The following is a 25,168-nucleotide window of genomic DNA, read 5'->3' on the forward strand; positions in this document are numbered from 1 at the left end:
TCAAAGTGAGGTACTGGTACCGAACTGTATGGCGTCGACGGAGATGGCCAACAACGTCTGGAATCATGGAAAGGACTCTTCGCCGGCCCACTCTGATGTGTGGGTCGTGCGATACTTGAACTTCATAAAGGTCTGCAACGCTTGCTTCTTTGGGCCGCGCCGAATGCGACACAAAGTCATCTGTGGCTCCTTCAATGCTTCAACTTCGTCTATAGTCATGCGTCTACCTTCTTCAAGAATCTCCGAGGATGAAAATTCCTGAAACCACTTCCAACGCAAAAACATGAACATACCCATTCCATGTAAAGTGACTGGAAAAATTATATTCTTTCGAAAAAACTGTGCATGCAATGTAGATGAACAAAGCGACAGAGTGCCAAACGGTTTGATTCATCAAACACACGCAAACAATGGGGTCGAATCTTTACTTTTTAATCTAAATCAATCAACTGTGGCAAATCACAATGGAAATGTCGATGCTTGATGCTCAATCCTTCTTGTGCTCTTTCTGATACCGTGTCATGCCAAGGAAGAGACATGGAATGTGAATTCCTTGGGTGCAAACATTTCATATTTTCATGAATCATCTGCATACATCCGTGCTCATTCATGAGTGAATCGTGTTCATCGTACCATATGGCATGCCTGTGAAATGGGATCACATTAGGACGGTGACTAAAATACAGGAAAGCATCACGAATGAAACACTCGAACAATGCGTGCTGACTAATCATTCGAACACATAATACTTCTTGTGGGGGTTCTTTGGAACTTGACTCGAGAGCCAAGATCGGTTCTTTGTGGTCGATCGAATCTGCAATGAGGTTAGCTTCACTAGAAAAAGTATCCACTAAACCATCATCCTTGTGAACAATCACGTTCGGTCTCCCATCTGTATCCACTAATGTGAGGCATAGACTGCCCAGGGGCCTGATGTGTCTCAGAGTAGAAGATGATATCTCTCCCACTAAAAATTTCCTCAAAAGCACCCACATCTAGAGGCATAGATCCATTACAATTCTAGGTAGCAACATTAAGTGTGGTCCCATAAGTCTCACATCGTCATGTGGAGCGTGGCTCCAATATCACCACTCTTCCATCTCGGTAAAAAGCAATCTTACCTTTTTCCCTTTCCGCCCTAATTTCTGGCATTACCTCTTGCATATGAGCTATGTGTGAGAGGGTAAGGTCATCCCTGAGGAAGATGCCCGTTTTCTTAAGAGTTGGTCTCTTCTTCAAAAAGTCATTCTTCGCTTCCATGGAGGGAAAACGAAGGATGAGTGCCCTTTCTTTCGAGGTTTCCCCCTTGCTCCCGTTTTTCTTGTTGCCCACTCTCCAAGCTCTTGAGTGCATCGGCTCATGAACCCCCATCAAAGCCATGAGAGAGAGAGAAAACGGCAATCCACTAACTCCACAGGCAAACGATACAAGATGAGCAACGGGTGGACTTTGGCTACATTGATTTAGTGTGCCAGGTCTTGGCTGGGCAAAACCTTTAAGAATACCCAATATAAAAAATCCACAAAAGTGGGAATAAATATGAAGCGGGCAAAATGCCTGGTGAAAATGTGCCTAGAACATAGTTACCGTGAACGGGGAACGGCCACAGGCATGCAATTCTATTCCCTGTTACCGGATACTCACGTTTGAAACACGAAACGGGGATTTGGAACGGAAAGTTGGAATGGGAACATGGTCCTCAAAAGGGCCATACCCTGCAATTATGGCATAGAATCCCTACCATGAGGGTGAAAGTGGCGAAGGGCTTGAGTGCATGTGAGAAAAGCCGTAAGTAGGAGTGAAAGCATCTGGAAAGTGAATGTAAAGCTCTTAACACCCAGTAATTAAAGAGACTCTATAAGGGGGAGAGCAGCCCATCTCTAGGTCCCGAGTACGGTGTTGATCTCTGTGTGTGTGTGTGTGTGTGTGTGTCTTTGTAGTTCAATTTGGCTTCTATATAAGAGAGAAATCTATTTGTCTGAATTTATTTGGTATTGTTATGCACTACCATTTCTGACAACAGGTTTAGCATGTCCAAGTGGCACAAAGAATGAGTGTTCATGTGACATTGCTTTCGGAGAGTGTCGTTCTCCAACCCTAAACCGGGTAGGTGCCAGTTCTCTGGCTGTGAGAAATCAGTGATAGGTGAAGGCACAATAGAGATAATAGCAGTTGGCACCAAATTTACAGATAAACTATTGAATCGATGGAAATTAGTACATGAGATGATTAGTCACCAAAGATAAATAAAACCATGGGAAAAGGTCTCAATGAGCCCCGGCATCAATAAAAAATGAAAAGCTGCCGCTTGGTTTCCACTCGAACATAAATCTGGTCCCTTCTCAATGTATGCTCAAGCCCCTCGTAGTGGCATGGAATCGAGCCTATTGATGATCACATATTCGTTTTGTCCTCAAGCATTGGCATCCATCCACTTCCCTTCCTGAGCTTCTTTCCCCTTCGTTGCATCCACATAAGAGATAGGAAGAGATCGTGAGTAAGCCCCTATAAAGACTTCCCTTCCTTCACCTCCCTTCTGTCGTCCTCACCCCCATAAAAACTCTCTAGAGATAAGAGAGCCAGAGGGAGGGAGCGAGAGAGAGTGAACCCAACCCCCCAAATCCTTCCCCTCGTCTCCTTCTCCGTCCTCCTTCACCTCTGGTCCACTAAGACTGAACCTCCTAACAATATTTAGGAAGACACCACTCCTTCCACTTGTTCTTTGTTTTTCCTTTCATGTTTAAGTTTCTCCCTGGTTTGTTGCAGCTTTGTTTCCAAGGCAGTCTTTTCTTTTAGCATCTTTGCTTTCATTTTGTATCTTTTTGCTTTCCATGATTTTCTCTGAGTCCTTATCATCAAACTCTCAATTCTGTTTGAAATGACAGTTTTTGTTCGTCTTTGATCAATATGTTTTTTTGTAGCTTCCTGGACTTGAGCTCTGGTCACCACATTGATTGGAATTGTTGGCTTGGTTTCAGATCCGCTTGAGCACGCCAAAACCCCAATGACATATATCGTCGCTTTTTACTTGTGATTAGGGCCCTTCCTTCACCTCCCTTCCATCGTCCTCACCACCATAAAAACTCTCTAGAGATAAGAGAGCCAGAGGGAGGGAGCAAGAGAGAGTGAACCCAACCCCCCAAATCCTTCCCCTCCTCTCCTTCTCCGTCCTCCTTCACCTCCGAGCGAGAGCCCAAAAACCCATCCTCTTCCTTCCTACCACCTCCTTTTCTCCAAGAATAGTCCCCAAAAAGACCACTTTTACCTATATTTAGGCCTCTTTATTAAACTCTCGTCCTTGTTTATTGTCATGCCGTCGGGACAACTAGGTGGGAGTCTCTTACGATGACATGGTAGTTCGTTTTTTGAAATGCACGGAAACACTCGCCGCTAAGGCCTTGTGGTAATTTTGTTCTTCTTGCTTGACATCCTATGAGCCCTCTGCAAGCTAGTGCAAGCTCCAAAGGCCATGGTGGACCTCTCTTGCACTGCCTCTCTGCTGCTTCTTGCTTTTCACTGATTATTTTCACATAGCCCGCCGTCCGTTGACTCAATGGGCAGCCGATAAGTAGCCGGCAAAGCCCAACTAATAAAAAAAAACCCCTTATTGGGCACCCTATTGTGGCCATGGAACATGCCCAAAGGCTAAAACCCTTTCTATTGCTCAAAGGCCAATAAAGTATGCTCATAGCCCAAAGTTCAAAAATCCTCAAGGACCAGAAACATGGCCATGTGGGTGCCCAAACCCAAAGTCAAATAATGCTCAAAAGCCACATGCCCAGTGAGTGTACAAAAAGCCTTTGTATTGCCCAAATCCAAGTAGTGTCCTGGGAAAACCTTTATCCCAAGCATACACAAATCCCTAAAATCGGCTCAATGCTAAGCTGAGACGCACTTTCCAAAGACTGGCCAAATTTTATTTTTTTCCCCTTGTGGATTTGTAGCACCATGACAACATGACATACTTAGAGATCCTATTCTTTCTTAAAGCCTAAAGGTGCCCTCTCTTCCTCATGCCCCGTAAGCTCGGGGCCTCTCAATTGAGCTCTCTCCCCCTGAGGGACCTTAAACCATCCACGATAGTGGAAGGGCTCACACTGGTGCACCTTGTGGGCTTGGGTAATCCAACTTTCCAAGGAGTCAACTATACTTTCGATGGTCTGTGTAGATGCTGGGTGGATTTCCACCAGCCATGGCCAGAAATAACTAAATGATGGATTCTTGTTGAATAGGCCCTGCATTGCTGACACACTTGTTGCCATGCTACTCCATAAGAAACTACAACAAAGGGTGAGAAACGGCTCTAGTACACCAAAAAGGTTGGTGAAGGGCATGAAGAAAACTTTATTTATCGAACCTGTGGTTTTTTGTACCTACAGCATACTTCAAAAATTCCAAGTGTGGACTCTTTGGAATAGGTTTGTATACATAGCCTGCAGAACCTGGTCCTTTTAATTTTTTATTCTTTATTGTGCTGGTGCAGGTGGAGACGTTGCTTGATAGAGATGGGTTCACCCTCCAAGAGCTTTTGGATGAGGATGAACTTATACAGGAGTGCAAATCATTGAATACTCGCTTAATAAATTTGTATGTTCTTCCGTCTACATATATGAATAACAAAATTCCTGTTGATCCAGATGCCATTCTAAACAAAACTGGGATTTGTCCCTTTTTTTGCAGTTTAAGAGGGAAATCCCAGATTCAGCAGCTTGTGAAGTATATTGTGGAGGAACCTCCAGAAGAGTCTGATACTAAGCGAGTTTTCAAGTGAGTATGGAGTTCAAGGCCTTGTGAATGTGTTGTGGGGCTTGTTTCACAGCAAGTGGCACCGCTCTTCTATAATGTACTTGATGCTGTTTGCAGATTTCCATTTATTGCATGTGAAGTCTTTACCTGCGAAATAGAGGTTATTCTCAAAACAATGGCCGATGATGAGCAGGTCAGTGAAGTGTATAGCTATGGCAACATGTTTTCTGATGTGGCAGTTTGCTCGTTTTTCTTCATGTACAAAAGATCATTGCTTATGCTGTGCTGGAGATTGCATTTTACATAGATGGCAACCGATGTGCAGTTTTGAGGTTGATGCTGCATCAATCTTGTTTTCCAGCACAAGCTGCATACATAATCAATGATGAGGCTGAACATCAGTGATTATGGGAGTTTTGCAGCAAGAGAGCTCATTGCTCCTGCAGCTCTATACAAGAAACTACCCATGCAAAACCTTCCTTTGTATAAATTGGTTACTCATGCTATGGTGTCCAATTTTGAAAACTATTTTCATTCAAATACGCCATTTTGTCCTGCTGATCACTTCCTTAAGTAGGTGGAAGAGGGCGATTTGTTGAGGCGTAATATTTTTTGCATATTTTATGGCGCTGTATGCTTGTATGGATTTTACGATTCAGGAGCTCTTGTGTTGTTTTGTTGAGGGGCTTGCGTAATTAGATGATCATTTATGCAAGCTATAGGTTGTGTAGTATGCTTGACGGATGATTCATACTTATGGATAGGTGGAGCTTATCTCACTGATCCCAAGGACTCATGACATGTTATGAATAATGTCATGCCAAGGGCAACCTTGGGGGGTCAAGCACCTGTGCCAAGGGCCGACTGCTAAGCTGGGCAGGGAACCTCAGAAGGCCAAGGGCTATAAAGGGCGGTATGGAGGAGGGTTCTCTGTCACCAGCATGTCAATACTATCTATCCTTTTTGTTGATTTCTTTCTTATTATTTATTCATTTTCACTTTTTGGAAACACCCCTCTGGAAATCTAACTGCCCTGCATTGCATAGCTAGTGTGGAACTGTTCAGAGGGAGTCCAGGCCTGAGGGCAAGAGAGCACTAAGGTTGGACAAGGACTATGGTTAGCCAAAGTGGGGTCATTGATTAGCCAAAGTGGAATCCTTTGCTACAGAGGCTACATTTCAGTTCTTGGTGTGGTTGCAGTGTACAAAGAGGGTCAGATGACCTAGAAAGTTACAATGGCAGCATCTCCTAAAATTTAGGGAACTGCTATTTTGGACCTGAAAATGTGTTCGCGTCATTACCTCCGGAATGACAAGGGGAACATTTTATTACTCTGCCGCGAAGTCAATTGGGCAACCGGTCGGGAGATTTTTAGGCGGCAACCCCGAAACGAGAAATGGCCTGTAAATGTGCCAAGTGGCACATTTCTATGCACCTTCCTCATGCATGAAGAAGTGGTGCTGATTTTAGACAAGAGAGGGCTAGACAAGAGAGGGCTCATTTTCAGTTTCGGTCTCACAGGTTCAGAGCTATGGAGTGCTTCCTTTCTCTCTTATGTACAGTGCGGTGCTAGGAGTGATGCCCTGCACGCTACGCATTGCTCTCTCCTTCCTATGGCAGTATGTTATGCCCCTCTAGTGGGATTTTCATTTGACCAATGTACAGTTGTGTGGATTCATGCGCGATTGCCGAGGCAAGAGCCTCTTGCACAGGTACTCTATTAGCTAGCGGCTAATCCCCCGCTGTACAGGTTATTCGGAGAGGTCTCACGTGCGAAATCTCGTCCGATTCAAAGGGCAAGTAGCCCTACAGGTGCGGGAGCTCGAGGACTTGCTACGGATGCGACCGGCAGTTGAAACGAAGCCCGAAACAGTGAATTACAGCCTGCTTTGTATTTTTGCAGGTTTAGGGTTTTGGCCCTAAACTGACCCTAATACCCCCAGGAGGTTCGGGGACGCGGGGGGACCGCTGTACAGGTGATTTGGCGCATTTTCGGGGCAGAAAACAGAGAATTCAGCGTGCTGCAGATTCTCGCCAGGTTTTGCAAAGTGTCCGTATGCGTCGGGAAAGTCATCCAATGCGTGGGGATACTGACTGTGAAGGGTCCTAGTACAGTTATGCTGCCGAAATCGGGCCAGAACAGTTGAAATTCAGCCAAGATTATGCGGGACAGCTTGTAGGGAACCACAACTTTTATTCCCTCTTTTAAAGAATAAAGAAATACCGATAGGGGCGCCTGTTTAGGGGACAATCTGGTGTCGGTCTTCTTATACAGGTGCAATCTAGCAACCTGTATGCCTTCCCCTTTGTTGTGTCTTGAAAGTACAGGTAACGTGGGCGACAAATTAAATGGGTGACAGCAAATAAAGTTTAAAGTCTATGGTCTACCGCCCTTTTTGGATTTAACAGGCCGGTTTCATGGTTCCATCGCCGGGATTAAATCACTTTTTCCCATAGAAGTGAGCCTTGGTCAGTTTGGGCTTGAAGACACAGGGGATTATAGATCAGACACAGGGAATTGCAATTATGGCTGACAGACCAGATGATGTGGCTGAAGAGGTTTCCTCTTCGTAGGGTCAACAGACACATGAAGTGGGTGAGTCTTCAAGACCACCACAGACGGATGATGATATATTCAGGACCCAGTTGGCTACTGCTGTGGCTATGTTCACACAGGTAATGCAGAACTCGAGGTTTTTAGCCTTTTTGCAACCTCCTCTTCCGTCTCAGCAAGTTGGGTCACTGGATCATATTCAGAAGCATGTTAAGGCTCAAGCAGAGGTGATTCATACCGCAGAATCAATGGAAACACCTGTACACTTGACGGAGACCATGCAGTCTCCAAAACCTGTGCCTACGGTGCAAGAACAGGTGGCTGAAATGCCAGTCTTTCAAGCTGTACCAGTTCAGCCAACCATCTTTCAGCAGCCTATAGCTGGTTCTAATGGGCAGGGAAGTAACCTCCAGGCTATGCAACAAGTCTTCCCGCCACCTTCACTACACCCTGGCTATTTTGGAGGTGGATCAGTATTCCAGAGCATGGCTGGTCATGCACCTGGAAATCAGTTTTACACGCCAGGACAGTGTTAGGGGGTGCTCAAACGATGATGCCTAACCCCATGGATGGTGTCATGGGCATGCAACCAGGGTTTCAAAGCACTCAGGGCCAATTTGGGATGCCACAGGCAAATTTTGGTATGCCTGGAATTACAAATCAACAGCCAAATATGGCATATCCAGGTCAACTTAATAGCGGCCAAGGAACACAGATGAACCCTAACAGTGTTCCCATGTTTCAGTCACTTCCATATGACAACTTAACGCCGCTGGAGAAGCCAACTCCGTACAAAGAAGGTGGCAAAGGTGTGACATTCACGACCTTTACAGGGTTTGATGACAGGAAGAAGGCTCTCTTATTCCTCCAGCAGTTTGACAAGGCCTATGCAAGGGGAAACTTTACAGAGGCTTCAAAGGTCCGCAAGGCAGCCACTTTCTTGACAGGAATTGCGGGACAATGGTGGACAACTTTATTGCTTCAAGGGCAAGCTCCGTCCACATGGATTTACTTCAAGCAGATTTTTGCAGCAGCATGGTTATCTGATGACTTTGAAGCAGATGTCATGACAGAATGGCACTAGCTTGATACTGCTACTTGCAAGAATCTGGATGACTACAATCGGAAGTTTTGGAAAGCTCTACTTCTAGTAACTTCCTATAGGTTTGTGCCATTGACAGAACAGATTGGAAAATACTGTTGTGGCCTACCCAAAGGATTGAGAAAGTATTGCACGAAGACCAAAGTCACACACTGGCAATGGTTTTCTCAAGGGAGAAGATTGTGAATTCAATACAAGCGTCAAGGAAGGATCAGCCAAGAAAAATTCAGCGAAGAAGTATGTTCCCAAGGAGGCTCCGAAAGTGACTCAGGAGCTAGCCAACGCAGGGAAAGACAAAGCTATGGCTGAATCAGAAAAGAGACCAGCGAAGCAATGGAAAAGACGTTTTCCTCGCAAGACGGAAGAGCAAAAGAAGGTCCTGAGGTCAAAGAACAAATGCTTCATCTGTGAGCAGCTTGGCCACATTGCTTAGAATTGTCCTCAAAAGAAAAGGCCAGCTGATTTTGAAGACAAGGAGGACAGGAAAGGAAAGAGGCCCATGGCTGGTCTAGTGCCAGATATGGTGGACGACAAGCCAAATTCAGATGTAAGTGAGCTTTGCAGAGCATGGGGAAAGGTCAGGGATCAAACAGTGCTTATCTTCTTTGATCCAGGTGCAAGCCAACTTCATTTCCCAGAATTGGCTTCAAAGTTGGAAATCAGACCTGAAGAGATGGGGTATACAGCAGAGGCAGGTTTGGCATGTCCTGCATAGTTACCCGGAACGCGGAACGGGAACGGCAACGGGATCCCCGCGGAACGGGGGAACAGCTAGGGGTCCGGAACGGGAACGTCGCGGAACGGGAGGTATAAAAAACACCCAAATAGTGCAATTTTTAGCTCCTTGTGTTTAAATACAAGGAGTATTAGAGTGCTTTGACTCTAATACTCACAAAAAACTCGTTTTGAAGACCATTCAACCTTGCTATGACTAGATGATGAGAGAGAGAGAGAGAGAGAGAGAGAGAGAGAGAGAGAGAGAGAGAGAGAGAGAGAGAGAGAGAGAGAGAGATGGAGAGGGAGAGATTTGAGAGAGTGGGAGGGAGCGGAAGAGAGCTTGAAGGCTTGAAGCCTTGAGCCTTGAGAGAGTGAGCCTTGAGAGGGAGAGATCTTGAGTGTGAGAGGGAGAGAGCTTGAGCCTTGAGGATTAGCTTGTGAAGAGAAAGGGGGAGGGGGGTGCATTTTATGAGTCCTTGAGGCCTTGCACACTTTCAAAAGAAGCCCAAACAGAGATCTTGAGTGTGAGAGGGAGAGAGCTTGAGCCTTGAGGATTAGCTTGTGAAGAGAAAGGGGGAGGGGGGTGCATTTTATGAGTCCTTGAGGCCTTGCACACTTTCAAAAGAAGCCCAAACATTTACTTCAATTTTTTCAATTTTTGCCAAATTTGTTTGTAGCCGTTGGCCGTTCCAGGGGCATTCCGGAACGGTCCGGGGGCGTTTCGGAACGTTCCGGAACGGCCGTTCCGGTTTGCATTGGCCACCCGGAACGTCAGACATTCCGGGACGTTCTGGAACGTTCGGGAAGGGAACTGCCCCCTGGAACACCGGAACGGGGGTTAGGGGGCGTTCCCCGGTAACTATGATGTCCTGGCCTTACAGAGGCTGTGACACCCATCATGGGAAAGTTGCGCCTACATATCCAGTCCTATGTAGATGCTGAGGAATTTTACATCATGCCACTGGATGGATGTTATGTGTTGCTAGGCATTCCTTGGTTGTATCGTGTACAGGGAATCATGGATGCCTACAACAAAAAGATCACTGTACAGAGCAGAGGAAAGACTCACATTCTGGATGTAAAGCTTAAAGGGGAGTCTATTCCCACTATATCAGCTTCTGCTATTACTTCTGTAATGAAAAAGCATCTTTTTGCGTACTTGATTTTTGTACGTGAAGTGTCAGATTGTGATGAATCAAATTTATCTATGTTAGAGAAAGAAAGATCAATGTTTTTACAGCAATATAGTGACTGTTTTTGCGATTCATTATCGTCTCAATTACCGCTCAGCAGAAAGAGATAATGAGCCAAGTACAGGAGCTGTTAGAAAAGGGGCTGATTCAGCCCAGTTCATCCGCATTCTGTTCTCCAGTGCTGTTGGTGCAGAAAAAGGATGGCTCATGGCGTATGTGCATCGACTACCGTGCACTGAACAAGAATATCATCAAGAATAGGTTCCCTATACCTAGAATTGATGATATTCTAGAGAAATTAGAAGGAGCAGCTATGTTTAGCAGGATAGATCTAAAGAGTGGGTACCATCAGGTCCGCATTAGATCAGAGGATGTGTACAAGACTGCTTTTAGAACGACGTTTGGCCTTTACGAATTTTTAGTGATGCCCTTTGGTCTCACAAATGCTCCTGCTACGTTCAATAGGATGATGGACATAATTTTCCGTCCACACCAGCAGTTTGTTGGTACATTCTTTGACGACGTAATAGTCTACTCAAAGAATGAAGAGGAGCATAGGCATCACTTGGCCATTGTGTTCAAAGAGCTACGTAGCCATAGGTTGCTTATCAATGCAGAGAAAAGTGAATTTTTTCTGGAAGAGATTCACTTCCTGGGACACATTGTCTCAAAGGATGGTGTCAGAATGGATCCTGCTAAAGTTGAAGCGATCAAGTCATGGCCAGATTTGAAGACGGTGCACGATGTCCGAAGCTTCTTGGGACTATGCTCCTATTACAGAAGGTTTATCTGAAATTTCGCTTCACCTTTACATGCTCTTTAAAAGAAGACAGTCACCTTTAGATGGACACAGAAAGAGATTTCAACTTTTAATCTCTTAAAGGAAAAGATGACTTCACATCCAGTCATTGTGTTGCTAGATCTTAGGAAGGCATTTGTGGTCCAATGTGACGCCTGTGGTAGTAGCATTGGTGCAGTGCTAATGCAAGATGGCAGGGTAGTAGCCTATGAGAGTAGAATATTGCAAGGGCCAGAAAAGACCATGCAAGTATATGAAAAAGAATTGCAGGCCGTGATTCATGCGCTCTTAAGTTGGAAACATTACCTGCTAGGTGCAGATTTCGTTGTCCAAACGGAGCATCAGACCTTGCGATACTTCTTGACATAGGCAAAGTTATCTGAGAAGCATATGCGATGGGCAAATATCTTGTCCATGTTCCATTTCAGATTGTGCATGTGGAAGGCAAGAAGAACATTGTGGCTGATGCCTTGTCAAGGAAGCCACAAATTTCAGCTGTGTCAATTCCTTATCATCATGAGCTTGATGATATGAGGGAACAGTATGCAAATGATGAAGATTTTGCAAGTGTCTTCGAGCAGCTAATGGATGGACAACGACATGAACACTATCTCCTCAAAGATGGCTCTACTGTCCTAGATCTAATGGTGCTGTGTGAGAGAGCATAGAGGAAAGTGGGAGCAGTATTTGCCATTGGTGGAGTATGCATACAATAATACAGTGCATGCATCAACTGGCAAGGCACCTTTTGAGATAGTTGAAGGTGGCAAGAAAGTTCCTCCCATACTACATACAAAGGACAAGATTTTTGAAGAGGATAAGTATGTTCAGGACATGGATGAAATGTACAAGAAGGTCAAAGTGGCCTTGGAAAAGACTCAGGCAAAGCAAAAGAAAGCAACTGATCGTCACCGTCGTGAAGTGGTATTTTCACTTGGTGATTGGGTGCTTCTACGCTTTGAAAAGGCAAGGTTAAAGAAGATGAAGGGCAAGGAAAGACTGTTTCCAAAGCTCAGCATGCGTTACTATGAGCCTTTTCAAGTATGCGACATAATTAGTGATGTTGCATATAGGCTGAAATTGCATGAGAGTTGGAAGATTCACAATGCGTTTCATGTGTCTTCTCAGACCCTATGTGGGTGATGTGCCAGAAGATATGCTAGTTGAAGATCAGCCGGAAGTCGATGAAGTTGACGAAATCTTGGTCTCGGAACAGATTTTGGCACATAAAGAAAGAAAAGTGAAAGGCAAGGTTGCTAGGCGTTACTTGGTGAAGTTCAGAAACTATCCACCAATGGATGCTAAGTAGATGGAAGAAGGTGAACTTGCAGAGTCAGCAACTGTGTTATCACTTTACCTTGAAGCCTTTGATTTGCAACCTAACTTGACCCCTTGAGTTTCAAAGCTACATGGATTGTCAGTGTGACAATGGCTTCTGAAAGAAATGATGTACATGTTATTTAAAGTGAGCTCAAATGAAGTACAGATTGTCAGTTTGGCAATTGCTCTTATGGAATGTCCAAAAGTTTGGTTAGTGCTATAGAAGTGAGTGTTTCTTGTCAGTTTGTCAACGATACAGTAATTGCTTCTATTAAAGAGTACATGTGTAACTGCATTCTTCAACTGCCGGTTTGGGTATGCTCAAAAATGTTACTGGATCCAACGTGTACTAAAAGACAGTGGCAAAATGCGTAGCTACCATTTTGTCATTGGAAAGTTATTGACTCAAAGCAATGGCAGAGTGCGAAGCTACCACTGTCATTGGGACAGGGTTCACACATACGCAATACATGTGTCAACGCGATGTTGAATACACCAGGGTTGACAATGAGCATGTATGTGTCGTACATGTGTTGACAGGTGTGCACACCCGGGTGTTGACTGTGAGCATGTACGACATAGATGTAAACGAGGACGTTTGAGATTTTAAGAAGGGGGTATGTCACCAACATGTGACTACTATCTATCCTTTTTGTTGATTTCTTTCTTATATTTTCTCTTTTTGGAAACACCCCTCTGGAAATCTAACTGCCCTGCATTGCATAGCTAGTGTGGAACTCTCCAGAGGGAGTCTAGGCCTGAGAGCAAGAGAGCACTAAGGTTGGACAAGGACTATGGTTAGCCAAAGTGGGGTCATTGACTAGCCAAAGTGGAATCCTTTGCTACAGAGGCTACATTTCAATTCTTGGTGTGGCTGCAGTGTACAAAAAGGGTCAGATGACCTGTAATGGAATTGGCCTATTTAACTTGAGAATAGCGGAAATTAATGAGAGTACTTTTGAGAAATAACTTTGTGAGCATAACGGGTGAACATAATTGAAGATAGCAACATAATCATAGCAATTAGTTAACTTGGCATGAACAATACTTTTGCAAGAGAGAGAATTTAGAGAACATGACAACAGTTGAGGACCGGATTTATGTGGAGCCGATCCCCCCTCCAATAGGCATTTGTATTATGATTTCTCCCATTGAGAGAGACTTGTTACAATACAGTCTTTGTGTTCCTTGTGACCTAGGTGATGCAATGAAGATGGAAAGCTTCATGCATCACAAACATAACATAAACTTGAAGAAAGCTTTAACTATCCCAAGCCTCAGTCCCAAGACCTCAAACACCTTCGAAGGTGGAGAGAGCTAGCAGGGAATGAGGGTAGGGAAGAGGAAGAAGAAACATTTCATAGGAGAAAGAATTAGTTCCTCACTTATCATACTCTTGTTGCTAGCATACATAATAGCATAGTAATGAAGAAGAAGGAGATGGCAAGCTTAAGCATTGAAGCATGGCTCTTGGTTGGATTTGCACTCCATAGCCAAGAGTGTTGGTATAGGCTCTCAACCTCTACTTGCTTGGAAAAGGAGAGGGAGCTCTTTCACTTTGCATAGCACACAATGAGAGTGTTTGTGAGTGTGTGTGGGTGAGTATACCCCCTAAGCATCCCCCTAGCTTGCTTGGGTCGACCCCCCCTTGTAGCTAATGCTTGAAGCTCATTGGACCCCTCCAGGCCTAGCCAATCATGAGCAGGAGGCATTACAAGCAGTAGGGGTAGCCTTGAGACAAGTGTTCCCCCTTTCCCCTTTGAGAGAGAGGGCTAGATAAATGATAAATCAATTAATTAAATCTCCTAAATTACTATTGGACCCCTTGGGGCCTGACATGTGTCCCTGCTGCCTCTTCAAGCTTGGGCCTTCCTTGTGTGTGTGAGTGTGTTCTCTCTCTAGCCCCTAGGAAAAGGGCTCGCCCCCTCCTTTGTAGAGATCCTTTTGACTCTTGGTGCTCAAGCACCTTAGTCATCAAGCATGACTAAGCACTTGGACTAGGGGGTATTCCCACAAGCATCTCAGGCAAGCTTGTCAAAGCACCTCAAGTACCTTAATCATGTAGCAAGTCAAGCACCTCAAGCATGTAGCAGATCAAGCACCTCAAGCACCTTAATCAAGCACCTCAAGCAGGACAAGTACCTCGAGCTTGGGCCGGGTTCCCGCCTCAAGCTCAGCCCTAGCTTACCTAAGGTCAAAGGACTTTTACACACATTATTGGAGGTCTTTAATGAAGCTAACCCTAAGGTCTTATGCTCCATTGGTTAGCCTTGCTCTTTGATAGACCATCTCTCATTTGGGCCCCTTTACCATTGGCCCCGTGTTGAGATAGATCTATAAGCACATATCTATATCTTAACACTTGTTCCCGTTTATTCTCCCACATTAAGTGATCAATTTAATATGAGAAAATCATTTGGGTTGGTTAGATATTAGATTTTATGACATTACCTCTCTCTTGAAATCATAGTCGTCCTCGACTATGAGGTAGAAGAGATAAAGCCTTAGTCATTAGTCAATCTTACTTAGCGGATAGAGGATCCCTTTTTACCCTACGACATCTTTCCAAGATGGATGACTAATCCATTTGGTGCTTGGGAGACATAGCTGCCGCAAGCATGTCTGCTCTTTAGTTCATTTCATTCTCCCAAAGTAGAGTGACAAATTCTACTTGGTGTTTGAGAGACGTTGTCATCACAAACATGATTCTAAGCATGCATACTAGTTAAATTTGTGCACAATTAAAAAGAGGAGTAGTCTTATAAGACAAAAACATGAGTCATTTAAAAGAAATTTGTACATTTGCTTACTCTAATGTAGCATTGTAAGCATTGACAAGGTTCATACTATCCTTAAGCTGTACTCCTTGCATCCATCTAGCATCTTCAAAAGGATAATTTTTGAACTTAATAAGATACCGTCGGATAATCTTACCATGTCGTAGTACCTTGTCTTCATGCCGAAGGACAGCTTCGGGTTGTAGCACCTCTTCTTGGTCTTCAACTTCGGGAGGGTCTTCAATAATTGGTTCAGTTGGTGGCTCTCCTTTGTAGGGCTTAAGTAGGCTTACATGAAAGGCATTGTGTATGAGCCAATGCTTGGGCAACTTGAGTTGATAAGCCGTCTCATTGATGGGCTTCAAGATTTGGAAAGGACCATAGTATCTTTTTGCTAGTTTAGCATAATACTTTTGATGGCCCGTAGGATTTTTGCCCGTCGTTTGCCTTAGCCGAGCCTTAGGAAACTTGAGTAAGACCCAATCATTTTCTTTGAACATTAAGGCTCTTCTGTGCTTATCAGCAGCAGCTTTTTGCCTTTGTTGAGAGATAGATATAGCCTCCCTAATCTTTTGAAAAGATTCTTGTAGGTCACGGCTATACTCATCGGCGGCGAAGATCTTCCCATGTACTTTGAGTAGCAAGGGACTTTTAGGTCTTCCCTCAATGATCTCAAAAGGTGCTTTTCCCGTAGAAGTATGTACAGTATTATTGTAGGCATACTCTACAAGAGGTAAATACTTTTCCCATTGTGAGCGTTGATCTACTTCGGTAACATAAGTCTTGAGTAGATCGAGTATCGTAAGATTGGCTATCTCACTTTGGCCATCCGTTTGTGGGTGATAGGCCGAAGAGAAATTCAATCTTGTTCCTAGATTTTCAAAGAGACCTTTCCAAAAATTACTGGTCATTCTAGGATCTCTATCTGACACGATGGATGTGGGTAATCCATGGTGCTTGAAAATCTGAGATATGAAGAGAGTTGCCATTTGATGTGCCTTAATAGTCTTTTTGACAGGAATAAAATGTGCTTGCTTCCTAAACCAGTCGACTATTGTCCATATTCCTTTATTCCCATGGATAGACTTGGGTAATCCAAAGATGAAATCCATGGATATACTCTCCCATGGTGAATTTGGAATAGGCAATGGTTGGAGTAATCCAGGTTGCTTCCCTCTATCATACTTGGTCTTTTGGCATACTACACATTTTGATACATACTCTTGTATGTCCACTTTCATGGTAGGCCAATAGAAGTACGTCTCTACTCCTCGGAGAGTAGGTTGAATACCTCTATGCCCCGCATATGGAGGAGCATGGGATTCATACATAACTTTCTCACGAAGGGAATGGGTAACACATAGCCTATTGCCGTGGAGAAGATAACCATCCTGCAAGGTGAATGGTTCCTCTTTCTTCCCCAAAGCAAGGGCTTACATTATGTCTCTAAAGTCAGGGTCAGTAGCATACTCATCTATCATAGAAGATAGATCATTGTGAGTAACTATAGACACCGCATTAACTTTTGGTCGTCGTGAAAGTGCATCAGCAACTTGATTGTGCTTACCAGCTATTTGAGCAATATGGAAATTAAATTGCGAAAGAAAATTTGCCCACCTCATTTGTTTGTCGGAAAGCTTGGTTTGCGTCATGAAATACTTGAGACTTTGGTGGTCAGTTTGTAGGATAAATGGAGTCCCCAATAGGTAGTGCTTCCATGTGTCTAGGGCATGTAGAACAGCTAAAAGCTCTTTCTCATAAATGCCCAAGACTCGTTCATCAATATTAAGCCTTCGGCTCTCATATGCTATGGCATGCCCTTCTTGAAGCAAAACGACTCCAAGGCAATCACCACAAGCATCACATTGGACCTCAAATGGCTTTGAGAGATCCGGAAGCACGAGGACTGGTTGGGAAGTAAGTTTCTCTTTGACCTGTTCAAAAGCATTTTGCTCCTTAGCAATCCATACAAACTTAACGTTCTTCTTAGTTAAGTCGTGTAGTGGTCCTGCTACTTCAGAGAATTTTGCTATGAAGCGTCTATAGTATGCGCACATACCAACAAAGCTTCTTAGCTCGTGTAGATTTCTTGGGTTAGGCCGTGCTTTTATTACCTCTAACTTTGATGGATCCATTTGGATACCATCTTTAGAGATAATATGACCTAGGTATTGAATCTCTTGAAGGAAGAATTTGCTTTTCTTTTGGTTGAGATAAAGCTTGTTTTCCCTCAATGCTTGAAAAATCACTTGGAGCTGTTGCTTATGTTTCTCCAAAGACTTGGAGTAGATGATGATATCATCAAAGAACACTCCAGTGAATTTACGATATGGTCTAAAAATTTTCTCCATCAAACGATTGAACGTAGCTGGTGCATTAGTCAAGCCAAAAGGCATGACTAGATATTCATAAAGACCAAACGTTGTGCGAAACGCGGTCTTTAAGATATCTTCATCCACTATCCTTATTTGATGATAGCCACTCTTAAGGTCAATCCTATTGAAGTAGGTAGAGCCTTGTAGCTTCTCAAACAGATCTTCTACCCGAGGTACGGGAAATCTGTTTTTGATAGTGATATGGTTTAGTGCTCGATAGTCCACAGACATACGGTATGTACCATCTTTGTTTTGCACTAAAAGGACTGGAGAACAAAAGGGAGAGGAACTAGGCCTCACCATCCCTTTGTCTACCAGCTCTTGTACTTGCCTCATGATCTCCTCTTGTTGAGCTTGTGAGACTCGATAAGGAGGCTTGTTAGGTGGTGAGCTTCCAGGAAGGAGCTCAATACGATGGTCATCATCCCCTCGTTTTGGAGCTAAGTCCATAAGGATATCATCGATGAACACATCTTGGAATCCTTTTAGAAAATTAGACAAGTCTAACTCTTCTTGATTCCTATCATTTACATTTGATGAAACATTAGTATCTTTTAGAGACTCTTTGACAAAAATCATGTACGCAGAAACTGAGCTCTTCATTGACTTATCAAAAGCAAGAGGATTTACAAGTGGAATAATGCGACCACGCTCACTAGCATCTATATACATGTTCTTTCCCCTGTAGGTGAAGTAGATTCTCCTTTGAGGGAACTTCATGTTGGCAGCCATGCGATCAAACCATGGTGCCTCTAGGATAACATCCTGATGTTGGAGAGGAGAGATGAAGAAATCTTCTTTGTCGACATAGCTTTGGACATGAAGCCTCAACTTCCCAATCAAGGGAGTAACGGAGGCTTGCTGTCCCTTGAAAGCTGCGTCAGCTATTACCATATCTCCCATCTCAAAAGCTTGAATGCCCAACTTGGTGGCCAACTCTATTGATATGAAGTTGAGAGTAGAGCCAGGGTCAAACAAGATGAAGGCATCATGCTCTCTTACCTTTCCCCAAGCATAGAAGAGTAATGATCCTTTGCAATGAGCATCCTCTTTTGGAGCTTCGATGGTGGAAGCCCTAGGAGTTTCATTGCGAGTATTCTTCTTGGGGCAAGAACGATAGCCATGTTCTTGCTCCCCACACTTGAAACACTTATGGTCCTTGCGAAAAGCTTCAAGCTCTTCAGGAGAGAGTTTGTTTTTACCTTTGTAAACTCCCTTCTCCTTGGACCGATTGTTGTTGTTGTTGGAAGTGACTTGGGAATTATTTTGAGCATTGATTTTCCCCTTTGCATCATTTTTATCTTTGTTTTCCATGGGCTTGACATTACGTCTAGCCCCTTGATGGAAATTGATGCGTGAAGCAACCATGGTGTGATGGATTACTTCGGTAATCGTAGCAGGCCGTTGAGAGTTGATGTATTCGGCCATCTCTTCAGGTAATCCCGCACATAATTGCTGCCTTTGCTCGGCAAAGTCTATCTTTTGAAAGACAGTAGCCTTGAGATGTAAATCCCAAAACTTGTCTACATATTTGTGGGTAGACTCATGGGAGAGGAGCTTTAAGCTGCGCCATTCGGTAAGCACTTTGTCCTTTGCATCGCTTGCAAGGAATTGCTTCATGATGGAAACTCGTAGAGTTTTCCATGTCTTTGGGGCTTCACCATTTCCACGAAGGCTAGCCCACCATTGACGAGCTGATTTTTGGAAGTGCATAGCTACATGGCGTAGCTTAGAGGACTCTGTGAAGCCCTCATCTCCAAAGGCCGCATCAAATTGCTGGATGAAGGCCAACACTTTGTCGGTAGCACCGAAGGTGCCATCATAGGTGAGAAAATAGATACTCTTTCCTCCCTCCTTGAACTTCTTTAGCTTTTGTGACCTTCGCCATGCAGGAAATGATTTGCGATGTCCTCCCCTCTTGTATTCTTTAGGAGAATAGCCATAACTTTCATCGGAAGAGGAGGAAGGTGAAGAAGAAGGAGAAGAGGGTGACCTCTTCCTAGCCCTTTTCTTCCTTTGTTTCCTCTCTTTCCTTTCAGAGTGATGAGGAGAAGGACTATGTGTTGATCTTTTCCTCTTGGGAGGAGTAGGCGATCGTCTAGACCGCCGTCTTCGCGGAGCCACATCTTCAGAGGAACTTAAACTTTCATTGATTTCTTGCTCTTTGGATTCCTCCTCTCGAATGGGAGAGAGTCTTCTTTTGGGGGTCTCTTCAAGAGGCCTCCTAAGCTCTCTCTCTTGGAAGGGAAATTCCATAAGCACGAAGTTGTTGAGTAACTTCGGCTTGCAAAGCAAGGTTGCCCATAGCTTGCTGCAACCTAGTGACGAGATAATTCACAAACATGGGAGCATCATCATTAGCACCTTCATGTGCAAAATCAAAGCTATCAATGTTCATTCTACTCTCTTGATTATTGTTAGCCATGGTAACAAAATTTATGTATGTACTTAGTGTATGCTTTGGCAATTCAAAACCTTAGTTGCCACTCCTCTTAGCCTTTGAAAATCGGCTCTTAAGTATCTACACCCACGGCTTGAAGTGGTTAATTATAGAGAGTAGAGGAGTAGGTCTATCATAGCAGAGTTGCCAAGGGCTAGCTCCTTTCGGACTTCTTATGGCTCAATAATGGTAAAGCCGTAGGCAAGTCTAAAAAGACTCCATTATTAAGTCCAAAGCTCCCGAGGTGTGCACCATCCCCCACATAGTGGGCTCAACAAAACCGATAATAGATCCCAGTTCCACTTACCCTAATATAATTAACAACATCAACCATTTATAGGCTACTTAAGGACCTCTCTTCTTAAGCAAGAAAAGAGAAACCAAATGCTCTGATACCAATGTAATGGAATTGGCCTATTTAACTTGAGAATAGCGGAAATTAATGAGAGTACTTTTGAGAAATAACTTTGTTAGCATAACGGGTGAACATAATTGAAGATAGCAACATAATCATAGCAATTAGTTAACTTGGCATGAACAATACTTTTGCAAGAGAGAGAATTTAGAGAACATGACAACAGTTGAGGACCGGATTTATGTGGAGACGATCCCCCCTCCAATAGGCATTTGTATTATGATTTCTCCCATTGAGAGAGACTTGTTACAATACAGTCTTTGTGTTCCTTGTGACCTAGGTGATGCAATGAAGATGGAAAGCTTCATGCATCTCAAACATAACATAAACTTGAAGAAAGCTTTAACTATCCCAAGCCTCAGTCCCAAGACCTCAAACACCTTCGAAGGTGGAGAGAGCTAGCAGGGAATGAGGGTAGGGAAGAGGAAGAAGAAACATTTCATAGGAGAAAGAATTAGTTCCTCACTTATCATACTCTTGTTGCTAGCATACATAATAGCAAAGAATCCGGTACTTGGGATTCCCAAGTAAGGACTTCGTGTCCGGGAAAGCAGAGTTGTTCTGCGGGAAGAGGACTCTGGAAATAGAGTTCTAAAAGAGAGTTGCAGGGATGTCATGCCCTGAGTCTGGAAGGTGAGATCCAGAGGCGAGAACCTTGATTCTCGAGGAATTGGAATAAGGAACAGAAGTTCCTTGGAATAGGGTTTTGCCCTAGGAATCGGAAGCTGAGGCTTCCGGGAACCATCAAGTCTTATTCTAGAACGAATGTGGTAATACGTTCGGTTCAAGTGCTTGTATAGACTTCTCCTCAGTAATAAAGATACTATTACGGGGGGGACCAGCCCATCGTCTGGTTCCCAGTACTGTGTCGATCTTCTCACTCTCTATCTCTCTCTCTATTTATTTCTCTCTATATCCTCTGGCTTCAGTAATAAGTGATAAATCCTATTTATCCGAATGTATTTTATATTGTTAGGAAAGTGGGAGCAGTATTTGCCATTGGTGGAGTATGCATACAATAATACAGTGCATTCATCAACCGGCAAGGCACCTTTTGAGATAGTTGAAGGTGGCAAGAAAGTTCCTCCCATACTGCATACAAAGGACAAGATATTTGAAGCAGATAAGTATGTTCAGGACATGGATGAAATGTACAGGAAGGTCAAAGTGGCCTTAGAAAAAACTGACTCAGGCAAAGCTAAAGAAAGCAGTTGATCGTCACCGTTGTGAAGTGATATTTTCACTTGGTGATTGGGTGCTTCTACGCTTTGAAAAGGCAAGGTTAAAGAAGATGAAGGGCAAGGAAAGACTGTTTCCAAAGCTCAGCATGCGTTACTATGGGCCTTTTCAAGTGTGCGACATAATCAGTGATGTTGCATATAGGCTGAAATTGCCTGACAGTTGGAAGATTCACAATGCGTTTCATGTGAGTCTTCTCAGACCCTATGTGGGTGATATGCCAGCTGAAGATGAGCCGGAAGTCGAGGAACTTGACGGGATCTTGGTCCCGGAACAGATTTTGGCACATAAAGAAAGAAAAGTGAAAGGCAAGGTTGCTAGGCGTTACTTGGTAAAGTTCAGAAACTATCCACCAATGGATGCTAAGTGGATGGAAGAAGGTGAACTTGCAGAGTCACCAACTGTGTTATCACTTTACCTTGAAGCCTTCGATTTGCAACCTACCTTGATCCCTTGAGTTTCAAAGCTACATGGATTGTCAGTGTGACAATGGCTTCTGAAACAAATGATGTACATGGTATTTAAAGTGAGCTCAAATCAAATACATGTTACATGAATGTTAGAGCTGTACAGATTGTCAGTTTGGCAATTGCTCTTATGGAATGTCCAAAAGTTTGGTTAGTGCTATAGAAGTGAGTATTTCTTGTCAGTTTGTCAAGGATACAGTAATTGCTTCTATTAAAGGGTACATGTGTAACTGCATTCTTAAACTGTCGGTTTAGGTATGCTCAAAAGTGTTACTGGGCCCAACGTGTATTATAAGACAATGGCAAAATGTGTGCCTACCATTTTGTCGTTGGAAAGTTAGTGACTCAAAGCAATGGCAGAGTGCGAAGCTATCACTATGTCATTGGGACAGGGTTCACATGGGCAATACATGTGTCGACGAGATGTTGAATACACCAGGGTTGACAATGAGCATGTATGTGTCGTACATATGTCGACAGGTGTTGAATACAGTAGTGCTGACTGTGAGCATGTACGACATAGATGCAAACGAGGACGTTTGAGATTTCAAGAGGGGGGTATGTCACCAGCGTGTGACTACTATCTATCCTTTTTGTTGATTTCATTCTTAGTGTGGAACTATCCAGAGGGAGTCCAGGCCTGAGGGCAAGAGAGCACTACCAGGCCTGAGGGCAAGAGAGCACTAAGGTTGGACAAGGACTATGGTTAGCCAAAGTGGGGTCATTGACTAGCCAAAGTGGAATCCTTTGCTACATAGGCTACATTTCAGTTTTTGATGTGGCTGCAGTGTACAAAGAGGGTCGGATGACCTAGAAAGATACAATGGCAGCATCTCCTAAAATTTAGGGAACTGCTATTTTGGGACCTGAAAATGTGTCCGCGTCATTACCTCCGAAATGACAAGGGGAACATTTTATTACTCTGTCGTGAAGTCAACCGGGCAACTGGTCGGGAGATTTTTAGGCGGCAACCCCGAAACGGGAAATAGCTTGTAAATGTGCCAAGTGGCACATTTTTGTGCACTTTCCTCATGCAAGAAGAAGTGGCGCTGAATTTATAGCTGGGAGCCTCATTTTGCAAGTTCCTATCTCACAGGTTAAGAGCTATGGAGTGCTTCCTTTCCCTCCTATGTACAGTGCGGTGCGAGGAGTGATGCCCTGCTCGCTACGCACTGCCCTCTCTCTCCCCTATGGCAGTATGTTATGCCCCTCTAGTGGGCTTTTCAATTGACCAATGTACAGTTGTGTGGGTTCATGCGCGATTGCCGAGGCAAGAGCTTCTTGCACAGGTACTGGATTAGCTAGCGGCTAATCCCCCGCAGGTATAGGTGAATTCGGAGAGGTTTCACGCCAGAAATCTCGTCCGATTCAAAGGGCAAGTAGCCCTACAGGTGCGGGAGCTCGAGGACTTGCTACGGATGCGACCGGCACGCGAAACGGAGCCCGAAACAGTAAATTACAGCCTGCTGTGTATTTTTGCAGGTTTAGGGTTTTGGCCCTAAACGGACCCTAATACCCCTAGGAGGTTCGGGGACGCGAGGGGACCGCTGTACAGGTGATCTGGCGCATTTTCGGGGCAGAAAACAGAGAATTCAGCGTGCTGCAGATTCTCGCCAAGTTTTGCAAAGTGTCCGTATGCGTCGGGAAAGTCATCCAATGCATGGGAATACTGACTGTGAAGGGTCTTGGTACAGTTATGTTGCCGAAATCGGGCTAGAACAGTTGAAATTCAGCCAAGGTTGTGCGGGGCAACTTGTAGGGAACCACAACGTTTATTCCCTCTTTTAAAGAATAAAGAAATATCGAAAGGGGCGCCTATTTAGGGGCCAATCTGGTGTCGGTCTTCTCATAGAGGTGCAATCTAGCAGCCTGTATCCCTTTCCCCTTTGTTGTGTCTTGAAAGTACAGGTAAAGTGGGCGACAAATTAAATGGGTGAAAGCAAATAAGGTTTAATTCTAAAGTCTACCGCCCTTTTTGAAGTTAACATGCCGGTTTCAGAGTGCCCCTCTGTACAGAAGAGTTTGAGAAGGCAAAAAAGAACAATTATGTTTCCAATGTTTAGAAAGTGGCCATGGCAAAAAGGATTGTCCCAAGGAAAAATCTGCTACCCAAGGCAAAGAAAGAGAGCAGTGGACATGGTGCAGCTGTTGCCTCTTGAGTCTTTCTCCCGTTTCTCCAATGTGGAGGTAACACACTGAGATGGTGCATGAATGTTGTATAACGGCTTCCATGTGGCAGCAGACCTTCGGTCCACATGAGCTAGTGCGTATGCACGGATCTATTCAAGGGCACAGGGTGCGTATCTTCGTAGAGGATGGGGCCTCACACAATTTCATTAACTACGGGTTAGTGAAATGGCTCAAGTTGTCCCAAACTCCGAGTTCCCACCGTTACAAGGTAGCGACGATGACGGCCATGACGCCGAGGTGTGGGACACTCAAGCGAGAGATGTACCGTTGGAAATTCAAGTGTATAACACATCCTTGGATTTCCAGGTCATGAATATGGAGTGGGTGGATGTGGTACTTGGTCGAGAACAACTGCATAGCCTAGGACCATCACTTAAATGTAGCTACGAGCACAACAGTCTCATGTTTGAATCCCATGGCGCACATATGTTGGTGTTAGCAGAGAAGGATGTGCCTTCTTCACCATTCATATGTACAGCAGAGCTTATGAAGCTCACTTCTGATAATGAAATAGAAGAAGTTTTCTTGTGTTACTCTTTGTGTCATTTTCTTTCGAATGTTGATTCTGTTTTCATTGAAAATTTTTCAACGCCACATGCTTCTCTCCTTCTCTTCCTGCAATGGCTACTACTCTCTCTCTCCTCAACAAGCAAATATTGCTAATTAATTAAAAAAATTGTTAATGGAATATCAAGATGTATTTTCCAATGATCTACCACCAGGGTTACCGTTGACAATGTGTGTGCAACATGGCATAGACGTGGTTGTAGGCAGTAAACCAGTTAGTAAACTACCCTACAGAATGAGCCATTCTCAGGCTGCTGAGGGGAAACG

At 44.0% G+C, this 25,168-nt stretch overlaps 1 protein-coding gene across 2 annotated transcripts in view; it reads left to right on the forward strand.

Annotated features, from left to right (window-relative positions):
* Window positions 1–25,168, forward strand: part of LOC147424053 (uncharacterized) — a 92,236-nt gene that overhangs the window by 18,742 nt on the left and 48,326 nt on the right. For both annotated transcript variants that reach the window (XM_086502170.1, XM_086502169.1), the window contains exons 2-4: window positions 4,484–4,587; window positions 4,681–4,767; window positions 4,864–4,939. In XM_086502170.1, coding sequence (XP_086358296.1) covers window positions 4,484–4,587; window positions 4,681–4,767; window positions 4,864–4,939 — 267 coding nt within the window. The remainder of the gene's footprint in view (window positions 1–4,483; window positions 4,588–4,680; window positions 4,768–4,863; window positions 4,940–25,168) is intronic.

This window comes from Adiantum capillus-veneris, chromosome 26 (assembly GCF_014529385.1).
Source record: "Adiantum capillus-veneris isolate H3 chromosome 26, ASM1452938v2, whole genome shotgun sequence".
Lineage (NCBI taxonomy): Eukaryota > Viridiplantae > Streptophyta > Polypodiopsida > Polypodiales > Pteridaceae > Adiantum > Adiantum capillus-veneris.